At 51.6% G+C, this 12,510-nt stretch overlaps 1 protein-coding gene across 4 annotated transcripts in view; it reads left to right on the top strand.

The window, feature by feature from the left end:
• Positions 1 to 7,162, top strand: part of LOC113213992 (zwei Ig domain protein zig-8-like) — a 199,684-nt gene extending 192,522 nt beyond the window's left edge. For all 4 annotated transcript variants that reach the window (XM_052265681.1, XM_052265680.1, XM_052265682.1 and 1 more), the window contains 3 exons: positions 4,377 to 4,504; positions 4,756 to 4,924; positions 5,274 to 7,162. In XM_052265681.1, the coding sequence (XP_052121641.1) occupies positions 4,377 to 4,504; positions 4,756 to 4,924; positions 5,274 to 5,389 (413 nt within the window). In that variant the 3' untranslated portion in view covers positions 5,390 to 7,162. The remainder of the gene's footprint in view (positions 1 to 4,376; positions 4,505 to 4,755; positions 4,925 to 5,273) is intronic.
• Positions 7,163 to 12,510: the final 5,348 nt, after the last annotated feature.

Below are 12,510 nucleotides of genomic sequence, written 5' to 3'. Positions count from 1 at the left end.
GGAAAGGTTTCGCGTGTGGGCGGATAGGGATCAGAAGGAGCGAGCCGGAGTGGGAAAGGGATAGTATGCAAATGCAAAACCGATCTTTTTTAAGGGGTGCTGAACCTCTAAACAGCAGTTTTTGGGGCATTTTTGATTATTTTCTGTTCAGAAAACTATGAGGTATATTCTAAATCGGTTTGCGGTACCAACTTTCCTCTACTATTGAGGTTCTACACGAATTTTAGTTTCGTAAAGTCATCAAAGTTTTTTGGTTTTCCAGGGTCTTTTAACTTGCAATACCAAGAAGAGTAAAATTCTTGCGCGCACGATTTTACGGACACCATTGCACCCACAGCTTTCTTATTTTGGGGGGAGGAAGGTACTACTAATACCTACAAATTGTCACAGGATTTTTTTGATCTGCCCATTTTGAAATTTTTTGTGGCAAATTTAAGAATTTTACAAAAAGAAAATATCTTGAATTTGCCACAAAAAATTGCAAAATGGCCAGATCAAAAAAATCCTGTGACAATTTGTAGGTATTAGTAGTACCTTCCTCCCCCCAAAATAAGAAAGCTGTGGGTGCAATGGTGTCCGTAAATTCGTGCGCGCAAGAATTTTACTCTTTTTGGTATTGCAAGTTAAAAGACCCTGGAAAACCAAGAAACTTTGCTGACTTTACGAAACTAAAATCCGTGTAGAACCTCAATAGTAGAGGAAAGTGAATACCGCAAACCGATTTAGAATATACCTCATAGTTTTCTGAACAGAAAATAATCAAAAATGCCCCAAAAACTGCTGTTTAGAGGTTCAGCACCCCTTAAGCAAAGCAGAAGGGTGGGGTGTAGTCACGGTGTTGCCCCGTTACAGTCTTTTGTCATGTCCAAGCAGCAAATTTCTAGGGCCGCAGCCCCCCCGCCGGACGCTTTAGTTTACTCAAATATAAAATATATATAAGTGATTTACCGGTCACATTATTTATTTGATTATGCATATCAGTAAATCGTGGGACTGAAATGGTCGGGCCGAAGGCCCGACCATCGCCGCCGGCAGGCCAAGCAGGCCCGGCCCCTGCCGAACGGAGTTGCCGGCGCAGCGAAGTGGAGCTGGCAACTCCGTTTGGCGGAAGGGCGGGCCTGCTTGTTTATTCGCCGACAGTATCTCATGTGTGATGCAAGATAATTTTTTAAGCAAATTTATTGCCTGCGAAATGTCTCTTTTTTCCTCCAATTTAAAAACACCTGGAACAAGTAAATCGTTGCCGTTGTTTTCAGAGTAGTTTTTAACCTAGTTTTGCATCAAACGGCTTTCCTTCCCGCATTAGTACGACGTAATCCGTGCTCCCTCACTCCATACCTCCTCCTCGTACCTCTCTTTCTTCCCGCCATCCATTTTATTATTTTTCCATCCTTCACGCGGCTCCTACGAGATAGGATAGAAAATGAGTCTTCTTTCACACGCCGCACCTTCTATCTATCCATCTATCTAAGCAGTGGACGAGCTTATTGCATTTCACGCGTGTCATTCCGACTCGGAGGATCATCTCTCCAAATCCGCCAGCGCCGTGCTCCAGTCTCCCCTCTCCCCCTTCCTGCCGCGCCTGCGCCCCTATATCTTTCCTTTATTTCTGTCTGGTCGGCCGGCAAGCTGCCGCCCTCTGTCTCGTTCCAATTCCTATTATCGGCTCCGTAAACTCCCCCTCGCTTACCCTTTCCCCTTACCGTTCGTTCATATTGAAATGGGGAGTACGCGCGCCGCTGGAGCTCACGATGACGCTCTTCACACACTCCTGTCGGCCCCTCGTTTAGAGAACTCATCGCCCGTGCTCGCTCTCTCCGCCTTGGCCCCGCCCCCCACCCTGCAGTGGTGTTGAACCGAACCCCCTCTTTTTTCCTCCCGTACAGTCCATCATTCCCGACACTTGATCATGCGTCCGATCGCTCTGCCGCTCCCGCCGGCTCCGGAGCGCATTCTCCCGCGCCTTCTCCGGCAGCCTCCTCCAGCATCCTCCTCGCCTCGCTCTCAATACCTTCTCTCGTTTTCTGCTCTCTCATTTTTTCCATTCCTTTTTTTATAAACGGAGAAACCGCTGGAGTTTATTTTTTTTCTCTGTGCCCTATCCCTCAAACTTCTCATCCCCCAGCCCAGCCGCTCTGATATTCCCCAGAGACGGTGGACCCGTCGGAGTGGCTGATTGACTGATTGATTGATGCAGCCGAGTTGTGCTGCCCCCATCCCCTCCCTTTCCCACCCTCCTCCCTCAAGCCCAGAGACAAATTTACGACCATTCATATTTAACGTTTGGAGAGTGGGTAGCCTCCCCCTCCCCCCTCCCCTTCTCTCTCTTCCTCTACCTTCATCTCATGCAGGCTTGGCCAATTGGATTCAGCAATGCTCGACGTTGCCGCAAACGCGGTACTAGTGATTCGAGTACGATTCGAGTCCGGGTTGGAGTTCGAGTTCACTGGAAAAGCGGAAAAACCAAAGGTGGGCAGTTGCAGGCCTTTAGCACAGCGACGTACAACCACAGTCCGTGTGGCATACCATCTGATGATTTCGAAACAGAGCTCGCAACAGAGCCTAAGCCAAAATGCAGAAGAATGCAAGGAAGAAGAAAACGGAAATCACCATGCTTTTACATGGAACTTCCGTTTTCTTGTTCCCTGCATTCTTCTGCATTTCAGCTTTACCAGAATGTTTTATATGCGACGTGGAACATTCCAACGTGCTTTTGGGACGCACTTGCCTCCTCCGCTCGTCGTTCTAATCAGGAGCACAGTGCGAGTGACAATTTTCCGCACCTGGAAGTGCGGAAAAAGGACTGGACAACTTTCACCCGTACAAAAGCGATTGGACACTTTCCGTACACTATGGTGCAATTTGGGACGTTCGCACTAGCGCAGCAGGGAGTAAAAATCTGCCAGCTAACGTTTTAGTGTGAGTACACACTAGCAACAGCAACTATGTACCGACCGCCGGGGCGCCGGGGCCAAGGGGGACGACGACGCTACCAGTAAGAACACGAGGCTGAACTGCACGCATAGCGTCTTGACCACATTATGTGCAGGCGCTGGCTCTTGCGGTGTGGCCAGACGGGAAAAGGGGGGGATGGGGGGCATCCGAGGGGCGTCTGGAGGGCGCCACAGTGCGCCAGGGCCTGGTGAGAATGATGGAGTGCGCTGGTGATCGCGGTGATAATGTTGGTAATGGTTGTCGTGATCTCGGTGGTGACAATGGGCGCGGCAGCGCCGCTTCGCTTGCGAGCGCCTCCTCGAAAGCCCAGCGAGCGAGAGATGGAGAGCCTTTGACGCTGTTGACTCCCCCGCCGCCCGCTGCTGCCTTCATTTCACTTTGCGCAATGATGCATAAATTGCAGATATTTTAATTCTTGTGCGGCGCGAGCGACTCTGCGGCGGCGGAACCCATAGCGAGCCAAGCGAGCGGGCCCTTTTGTTGTCGGCCGGCGCTGACAATGATGGCGCCGCATTCGTCAACGGAAGCCGCGCCGCGCCCGCCGCGGCCACCGGGACGCACCGGGTAAAGTTCATTAGGCGCAAAACTAGATTCCCGCCTCCTCGTGCTCTGCCGTGCTCCACCGTGCTCTCCTTCGCGGCGGTAATGAGTGCGAGAGAGACGGCAGCGCGGGCCGGCGCGAGATAAGGCACGGCGTCGTCTGGGCCGCCACTCGCGGGGAGGTCCTCAGACAGCATCAGGGGCGTCCTCGACGGCAGCAGCGCGGCGCAAAGTCACTGCCGATCAGACTTTCGCGGGAAGGGCGCGCGGCAATAGCTTCGACAGCGGACGATAATGTTTCGCGACAGTTTCGTTTTTCCCTGTTGCCGCGGGTTTGTTTTGTTTGTGCGGCGCGTGTGCAGGTGTGCATGCCACGGCGCGGGCCGAGCGCGGGAGCATGAGGGCGGCAGGTCGGCACGCCAGCCTTTGCAGCAGCGGGCATGCCACCTTGGAAGTTGGTGCGACTGCTTGGCGATTTACGGCACGTTCGGTTGGCCACCCTGATAAGCTGATAAGGCCAACAACTGTCCTGTCGTGTCCTCTCTCCCCGCCCGTGGCCCCGCGCCCTGGACAGCCCCCGCTCCCGCCCCCACGGCTGGAGTTTACCACGCTGGAAAATTCTCCCCCGCGCGATTTATTATTTTCTCTCGCGACGCAGCACAGTGAGGCGGCCGGGGTGAAGGGAAGGGGAACTAATGTCTTTCTTTTCCTTCGAGGGGAAAAATCTAAAAGTGCCTCCGCCACTGCTGCTGCTGCTTTGCGCCGCTTTGCGCCGCTTGTGAGGGGGAGGATTGTTTGTAGCGGCCGGCAGCCCGCAAAGATGAAAGGCAAGAGATAATCTCAGTGTCTCATCAACCCCATTTTCCGCTCCCTTGTTTCAGAACCAAAGACGGAGATTGTGGGCGGGCCGGAGCTGTTCATTGACCGGGGCTCCACCATCAACCTCACGTGTGTCATCCTGTACAGTCCGGAGCCACCGGCGTACGTCTACTGGAACCACAACGACTCGGTAAGGGCAGCGGCCAATAACACAGTTTGTACAACAATTTGTTTCATTTACAAAGTAAATAGAAACTATGTATAGTCATCAAATCATGGTTTGTTTTAATGTGATCGTTTGACCAAAACATCTCTCACAGACTGTTCAACTCTATTTTCTCCGCGTCCATTCTTTTAACATTCATGCAATCTACTTTTAAAGAAAGAAGGAAAAACCCCTTGCAGTTTCTGTCCGTCACTCTCGATGCGCTGCCTTTCCAGATCATCAGCTACGAGTCGCCGCGCGGCGGAGTGACGGTGACCACGGCCAGGGGGGACACGACGACCAGCGTGCTGCTCATCCGGAAGGCACGGCCCTCGGACTCCGGCCAGTACAAGTGCAACCCGTCCAACGCGCAGCACCAGACCGTCAGCGTGCTCGTGCTCAACGGTAAGTCCAAAAATAATTCTTAAATAGGAAAAATTACCCACTGCGAAAATTACACTCGTAAATTTACACTTTCGATGTTTTAAATTTTATATTTTATAAATATGTTGTAAATCTATGACAGACTACTTTTGCTTCTCAATCAATTCCAAGTCGATACGAAGTTCTTGTAAATGTACAATTTCATACAGCAATTTCACGACACACATTACGGAAAATTACCTGTAAATTTGCTACTATTTTCCTTAGTGTCATCACATGATTTTACAACAACGAAGTTGTAGTTTCGCAAACTGTCCTTATTTCCATATTTTGCTCGCACGGAGTACACGAATAATTCCTCGTTTTGCAGGAGAGCTCCCCGCCGCCATGCAGCACGGCGGCCAGGGCAAGCACCAGACGTCGCACCTCGGGCCGCTGCTGTTCGGCGCGCTGGCCGCGCTTCTCTGGCACGGTCACTCCTCATAGTGAGGGCCTCCGTGAGGGCCCCCGCGAGGACTCCGAGCTGGTCCCCCGGGCCCCGCTGCGGTCCGCGCCGCCCTGGAATAGGCCTCGCCCCCCTCCGCCTCCCCCGCCGCCACCCCGGGGCCCCCCGGGGGGCGCGCCGCTCTCACGGCCCCCGGAGGACGGCCCGCCATTGGCCGCCACGCATCCGGCCGCCCCTCCGCATCCGGGTGGCCCCCGCGCGCCGCCCCCACATGCCGCCCCCGCCGGGCGGAGGGCCGGGACAGATAACAAGTTGTGGTGTGAACACTACTCGTGGTGAAACTGTATGTGATATGTCCTGTGTGACAAAAGTAAGTTACGTAATGGTTGTGCCGCTGGAGCCGGCGTTCCAGCGGTGGCGGCCGAGGGTGCTTGCCCCTGGGCTCAAAAAAAATAATATGCAGAGTTACAGAGAAAAAGAGAGAGAGAGGAGGCGGGAGGGCCCTAGTTCACATTTGTTGAACCGAAGCGAACCGTACGACCTTTTCGCTAGTCCCACTACGGTAATGGGCATGGTTTCCCTGCCCCCAACGCTCTCACTCTCTCAACTTGCCCACCCGGCCGGCCCCTCCGCTGGCACCGCTGCCGTGCACTGTGGAGTACTAACGTGTATATTTTTATCAGTATTATTTGGCTCCCCCGTGCAGGAGCACATAATTGTTTTTGTTATTTCTGTTATTGTTTTCGGCTTGGGTGAGGGTGACTGATGGTAATGCTTTTTGTACATAAATTTATACACAACGAGTGCAGACATAGAGACGACTGTTGTCGCCATTCGTCGCATTACTCTTGTCAGGAAAGGAACCGAGCTGTGAAAATTTTTCCGGCAAGTGAAATGTGTTAGAATTTGCTGAGATCATTATTCACTTAAAAAAAATGTTTTGCAAATTTGTTCAAAAATGCGTAATTGTTTTATAAACTATCAGATTCAGTTTGATGTATTGCATTTCAATCATCTTCCATTTAAAAATTCATTTCACAAGTTCATGGTGTATGCCCCTCATTTTATTCTCGAATTTAATCATGTGCGCGTGTACCCTATGGAAATTTACCTAAAGGCCTTTGTGTATTTAACCCCTAATTAAGTTTAGGTTTTATACGAATTCTTGGGCTTATATTGGCCACCGCGTCAGATAATTGTTGAGCATCATGCCGTGGGTTAGGCAATAAAGTAAAACCTTATTACGGTTTTCGTAAAACTTTCCATATGTGTTTGAGTATTAAGGTGACAGAGTTTCCTAAACGCGAGCAAAATTTTTACGCCAGGCGTGATGAAGGTCGGTTCCCGATTGGCCGCGCGCTTACGGAGCGTGAAAATCACGCTTGCGTTTCGTGAACTCTGCATCCATACTGATGTTCATCAGAACGCACTTTGCCTACGGAGATGTCGTGACATATTTTCTTCCGTGCTAGCCATAATTGGAAACTACTTGTGATTTCCCTTTTTAAAAAGGCGGTAATTCTGTCAGATTAAGGTCACAAAAACATTTGAAACGTTTGAATTTGCTACAATGGCCGCAACACTTTTCCAGGATACTTATCCGATGTCTAGAAACCTTCGAGGGCAATATACTATACTTCCTGAACGGCATTACGACTAAAAGATAAACAGAATATTTGTAAATAAGAGTGTATATAACTAATATTTCGTTTCTTTTTGTTTTGCTAAGCCGTGCTAATAACGGGTAATGTAAATAACAGTTGCAAAACGCATTCCTTTGTATAAAAAAATAAAGTTTTATTGAAAGTAAGAAAGATCCGGATTGCATTTTCTTTCATCGACCAATACTTTAACACACAACCACCACAACAAAATTGTGATCAAAAAATCGGGATGTGCTGTAGGAATTTTTCCGAAGAGTTCGATTAGGACGTTGTTAAGAAACAAAGAAATGCAAAACCAAATCTGCAGACAGGGCTTTCTTTAACCCCACCACTGTAAATTGGCTGCGTTGTTGGTACTTAGTTAATTGAGGTGAGGGTGGAGAGCGCGGGGGCGTCGTCTCGTGATGGGAACGTTGGCAATTTCTCAAACCGGATTAGAGGTGCCCGCCCGCGTGTCCCTAATCCAGACCGGTTGGTGGCGCAGCAGCGCAGCGGCGCACCCCACCACAAATAAGGGGGGAAACAACGCTCCAAGTCAGTGACATATATGAAAGAAGACCGCGGAGGCTTCCGCGCGGAGTAAGAAATAGAGGGAGGTCCGACCCTGGACTCTTACCGCCCCGCCTTGGCCCGACGATTGCTTCCTCGTCGCTCAAAGAAGCGTCCGTTATGTGGCAGGCGAAGTTGACTAGCCGTGATTTATGCGAGGTATAAGTTTATCTGGGTTAGGTCTGTGGAGGGTTCCTCGCCTTGGCAGCCCTCCCCGCCCGCCACCGGCAGCGCAGCGCTCGCCCGGCGGCGATGCGGACGAGCCCGGCGGAGACGTCGCAGGCACATCGGGCCTCATCCCTTCACCTCCCCGCCCGGGCGGCCCGGACCACACGACCCGCCGCGCGACTGCGACGCCCACTCTAGGGGTGGGGAGGGGGTGGGGGGTGAGGGAGATCCGCCCTCGGGTCCGCCCTCGCACTGCAGGTCACTCGTCCTGTCGTCCTTGGAGCCTCCTTTTGTTTTTCTGCTCCTTCCCTAGAAGAGGGGCCCATTAAATTGCACTGGAAATGCAAGTGTGTGAATGTCGCTCATCTGCAGGTGAGCGACATTCCATTCGTACACTTAGGTGGGTAAACGTGTGAATTTTCTAGGAAAAATTCACACCTTTAGCCCCCTAAGTGTACGAATGGAATGTCGCTCACCTGCAGGTGAGCGACATTCACACACTTGCATTTCCAGTGTGGGCTTTGTGGGGGGGCTGCGCCGTGCCCCGTGCCACACCGTGCCCGGACCTACAAGTTTGCGTAGCCTCACAGAGGGGGGCCCGTCTTTTGTAGAGGCCCGCACATGAAATGTTTCAACTCATTATCAAAGAAGAAAACACGGCAAATTGTGAGTGGTATTGTGTTTCCCGTCACCGAGCCGTGTACTACCCGCTGTCCGGAAAAAAACCAGAGAGAAAGGAAAAGGAAACACGCCGCACCACAAAGAATGACAGCAAAGTTGAACTTTTCAGCAGATGATGCATTTGCAACACACTGGCGTGCAGATGCAAGTGCTTGTCACTATGTGACAACTTTCAGTGTTGAATGGATATTTAAATATTGAAATATAGAGATCTTGATGACCGTCTCGAGCCGAGATACTTTATAGACGCTTTAGAGATGCTGTGGAGAATTTCTTGAGACTGTATTGAGACAGGTCATGAGCCGCAATAGACTTTGACAAGACCGCGTTGAGACAATTAGGAGCTATTACACGGGTTTCTCGAAAAAGTCTCGAGAACATCTCGTTTTGGTGAGGTTGCTGAGACAGAATTGAAATATTTCCTAGAGGCGGTTTGGAGACATTCTTGAGACAGAATTAATAGAAATGGCGCCCAAAAATGGAAATAAGCAGACGACGGCCCTGAGCGAGAGTCGAACCTAGAGTCTTTCTCTTTCCGTCGTTTGCCAAGGCAGGCCACCGACGTGAGCCTAGTCACAAGGCACAAGGCAGGCGCGCGGCAGAACCAGGGGCAGAGCCAGCGACAGAGCCAGGGGGAAAGCCAGGGGCAGAGCCGCGGTCAGAGCCGGGGTCAGTGCCGCGGACAGTACGGGGCCAGGGGCAGAGCCGAGCAGTCCTTCACTATGGAGACAAGCGTAAACCACTTTCTATTTGTTCTTAATTTTCTTCTGATTTTTAAAGCATTTATTTAAAAAAACAAACAACTGATCTTTCCTTTCCTTTTGTAAGATTGGTAAAGGTTTACGAACGTTTCTTTCTGATCTTTTAAATGCTTTTTAAACGATTTTTCCAGTTTTTCCTTGATTTTTCCGTAGTGATTTCTTTTAATTGTTCTATTGAGTGGTGTACACTGTCAGTGAAGGCCCTCGGGCAGAGCCGGGCAGGCCGCAAAGCCGCGCGCAGAGCCGCGGGCAGAGCCAAGGGCTGAGCCAGTGGTAGAGCCGAGGGCAGAGCTGCTGGCGGCATAGCCATAGGCAGAGCACGCGCACACGCCTTGTGACACTTTTTAAACTATGTCATTATAAAATGTATAAATAAAAGTATTTTCACGGGGCATTTACATCCACAAAACACAAGACGTTCACAAACAACCGAACTCTAGGAAACCGGCTTTAAACTGAAATTTAAGATTTAAAACATTAAGTAACGACGAACAATAATACTCGATGATCAAAAATCGAAGTTCGAACGACATGTTTCACATAAATTTCATTGTTACCAAACGGAGTTTGACATGTTAATGCAAGCTGTCATCGTGACAGTGCACAGGGCGCCGCAAACTATTATACATCCATACAGTCTCTAGAAATTCTCAAATGTCGAATATTTTTCTTTACATTATTTGTAAACCATGAAATAGCCTGTACGCTACGTGCCTGAGTGATTTTCCCCTGGTCGTCAGAAGCTATCATCGACACGATCATACACAATCACACACAATGTGAGACAGTGATTGTCTTGACACAATCACGTGTACACTTTTTTGGTCAGTTCCACGCCCCTCGGCGCACCCAAAAATGAGCGTTTTCCACACTCTAATAAAATCAACACAAAAGTTTGTAACTTTCATTTGCAGTTTTTCCCAGGGTTTTTAGCATCCATGGTGCAAAAAAAATTGTATTCTTTCGCAAACATTTTTTTTTATTTTGCAGTTCATTCTATGTCTTCCCCACTCGACACCGTATTAGAAACAGAAGTGCAACGAGTTTATGATTCCCCCTGTCGTGGAGAGGGGGGGGGGGGCTCCTCCGACCCCGGCCGGGCCCTTCGGTCACGCCCCGCCCCACCCCCCGGCGCTATTGGAATGCTGCACCTCCACTCCAGCCAGCCGGCCGAAAATTTCGCCAGACATCACGTGGCCGCCCCTGGGGGACCTCAGGACACGGCCAGGGATGAGAGAGGGGGGTGGGCGTGGGGGACGCGGGCAACGGCGGGCACTCGCAGGCGAGCCTTCAGAGCGCGCTTTCATGGCCCCGCGGTTCCGCCCCACTTTTTTTATGGAGTGATGCGGTTCATATGAGGGGGAGCTGGAAGGTGGGAGGCGGCGAGCAGCAGAGCGGGCACTCCCTGCTGGCGCTCCGAGCGTCCGTCCACCTGACGGCAGCTCTCGCCGAGTCCCGCCGCGTCAACGAATAAGCGGACCACGGGGGGAGGGGGGGGGCGGAGCGGGCGAGCGGTGACATAGGTATTTGCTGTGGTGCGTCATAGACAGTGAAATTCCAGGAAAGTCGGGGCACAACACACGGAATAAAATAAAAGGAGTGAAATAGCAAATATGCTAGCTCTGATGGCCTTAAGGGTAGTAGCTCTCAGCTAATTTTTGGATGATACAGACACGTTAGTCTCACTGAAGTGGCAGAGGAACATTAAACCAGATCTAGCTATACTCCATTCTTTCTTTCTGCCCCCTAAAGACTTGCCCCTTGGACCCATATCAGGATGCCGGCGCACGCTCACACACGATAAAGAGAACATCTTCAAATTAAAGCAGATCCCTTCAAAACGCGTGAACTCGAAAACCAAGCAGATCGCTTACGGTTCAGGATATCTTTTTTTGCCGTGGGCCGGGGCCGGCCTTACCTGTATGCGCTCAGCATGTCTCTTGCGCGCAGTGTAACGCCCACAGGTGAAGGCCGGGCACTGCGCGGTTAAGTTAATTTACTTTTTGTTGTGTTAGTGTCTCGGCCGTAAGCTCCGGGCTGTGTGCAAGTTCATAAAGGCACGGCTTCGTGCGGGAGGAGGATGGGATGGGCACGACGGTCGGGCGTCGGCCGGGCGGGGTGGGCCTGGCGTCGGCCAGATGCACTGATTAGGGGTTGGGAGGGAAAGGGAGGGGAGGGGGGCATTTTTAATAAGGAAGACAGCAGCAGACACCCCCAAAAATTGTAATACTGTACATAAATTAATATTCCAAACAAATTTAACAGGATACTGTGCGCGTTTCACAGATTAAACATTAGCTCTCCGTGACAGAGCATGAAATCATCAACCACGCAGACCGTCTGCAGCGTTGCAGCATGAGAGAAGGGCGCCCTTCTCTCATGGCTGCAGTCGTCTCGGGTACGGGTACGGGAAAAAACGGCAATTGAGTTCGCCCGTGGTTCACATCTATTGTTAGTTACCGCACATTGTCATGGTTGCCGTCCGACAGCGCCGGCCCCAGCTCTAGTTTCTGGAACCGAAGCGAGCGTGCGGTGCGACCTCCGCATGCAATTTCTCTCCTACCTTACGGTCCGACGGTAATGGGTCTCCTGCGCTCTCACTCTCTCAACATGCCCACCAGACCAAACCTTTTCGAGTTTCCCTCCCTTTCCACTCGTTTCGTCCTGCACGAGAAGAGCAAGGCTGGCTCTCGACGTCCCGTTCAACTTGATCAGAGCGACTCGTCGGTCAACTCCTCTTCAAGCTCGCTCTCGGGCCGTTTCCATGCTAACCGAAGCGGCCTCATCCGACCCAACTACGAGACCAAGTAGTATGCTCGCGCCTCAGATGCTGCCCCGATGCGCTGCACTTCTCCTGTTTTCGGCGTCCTGTCTGCATTCCACATCATCCTACCAGCCAGTGCCGGCGCTGGCCCTCCCTGCAGGAGGGCGGGGGGCCATCATCCCAAACACCGACACGTCCAGGCAGGACCCACAGGACCTCCCCCTGCGGGTGGCTGAGCCGGCCCGGTCGTCGTGGAAGCGCGCGCAAAATAAAACGAAGAAAAATGCGTTCGGGAGATGCTCAAGAAGGAAGAGTGCGGAGGGGGGGGGGGGGGGGGACTCGCGCGCCGCGGGTTGGCAAACCCCTCGCAGCAGCGGAACAGCGGCAGCTCGCCGGCAGCCAGTGTTGCCAAAATCAAATCAAAGGAAACAATATTTCACAAGTTTTGCCGCGCGCCGCAGTAAGCAGTTTAATAACATGTTGTTTGTAATGAACGCTAGTGCCGGGCCGGGCTGTGGTATGGTAGCTGTCTGCGGGCGGCCTGCTCCCCGCCCAGCCCCGCCCAGCCCCGCCCG

The sequence above is a fragment of the Frankliniella occidentalis genome, unplaced genomic scaffold, assembly GCF_000697945.3.
Source record: "Frankliniella occidentalis isolate FOCC.00 unplaced genomic scaffold, Focc_3.1 Scaffold29, whole genome shotgun sequence".
Taxonomy (NCBI): Eukaryota; Metazoa; Arthropoda; class Insecta; order Thysanoptera; family Thripidae; genus Frankliniella; species Frankliniella occidentalis.
Note: the sequence above shows the minus strand (reverse complement) of the source record. Positions and strands in the feature narration are given on the sequence as shown.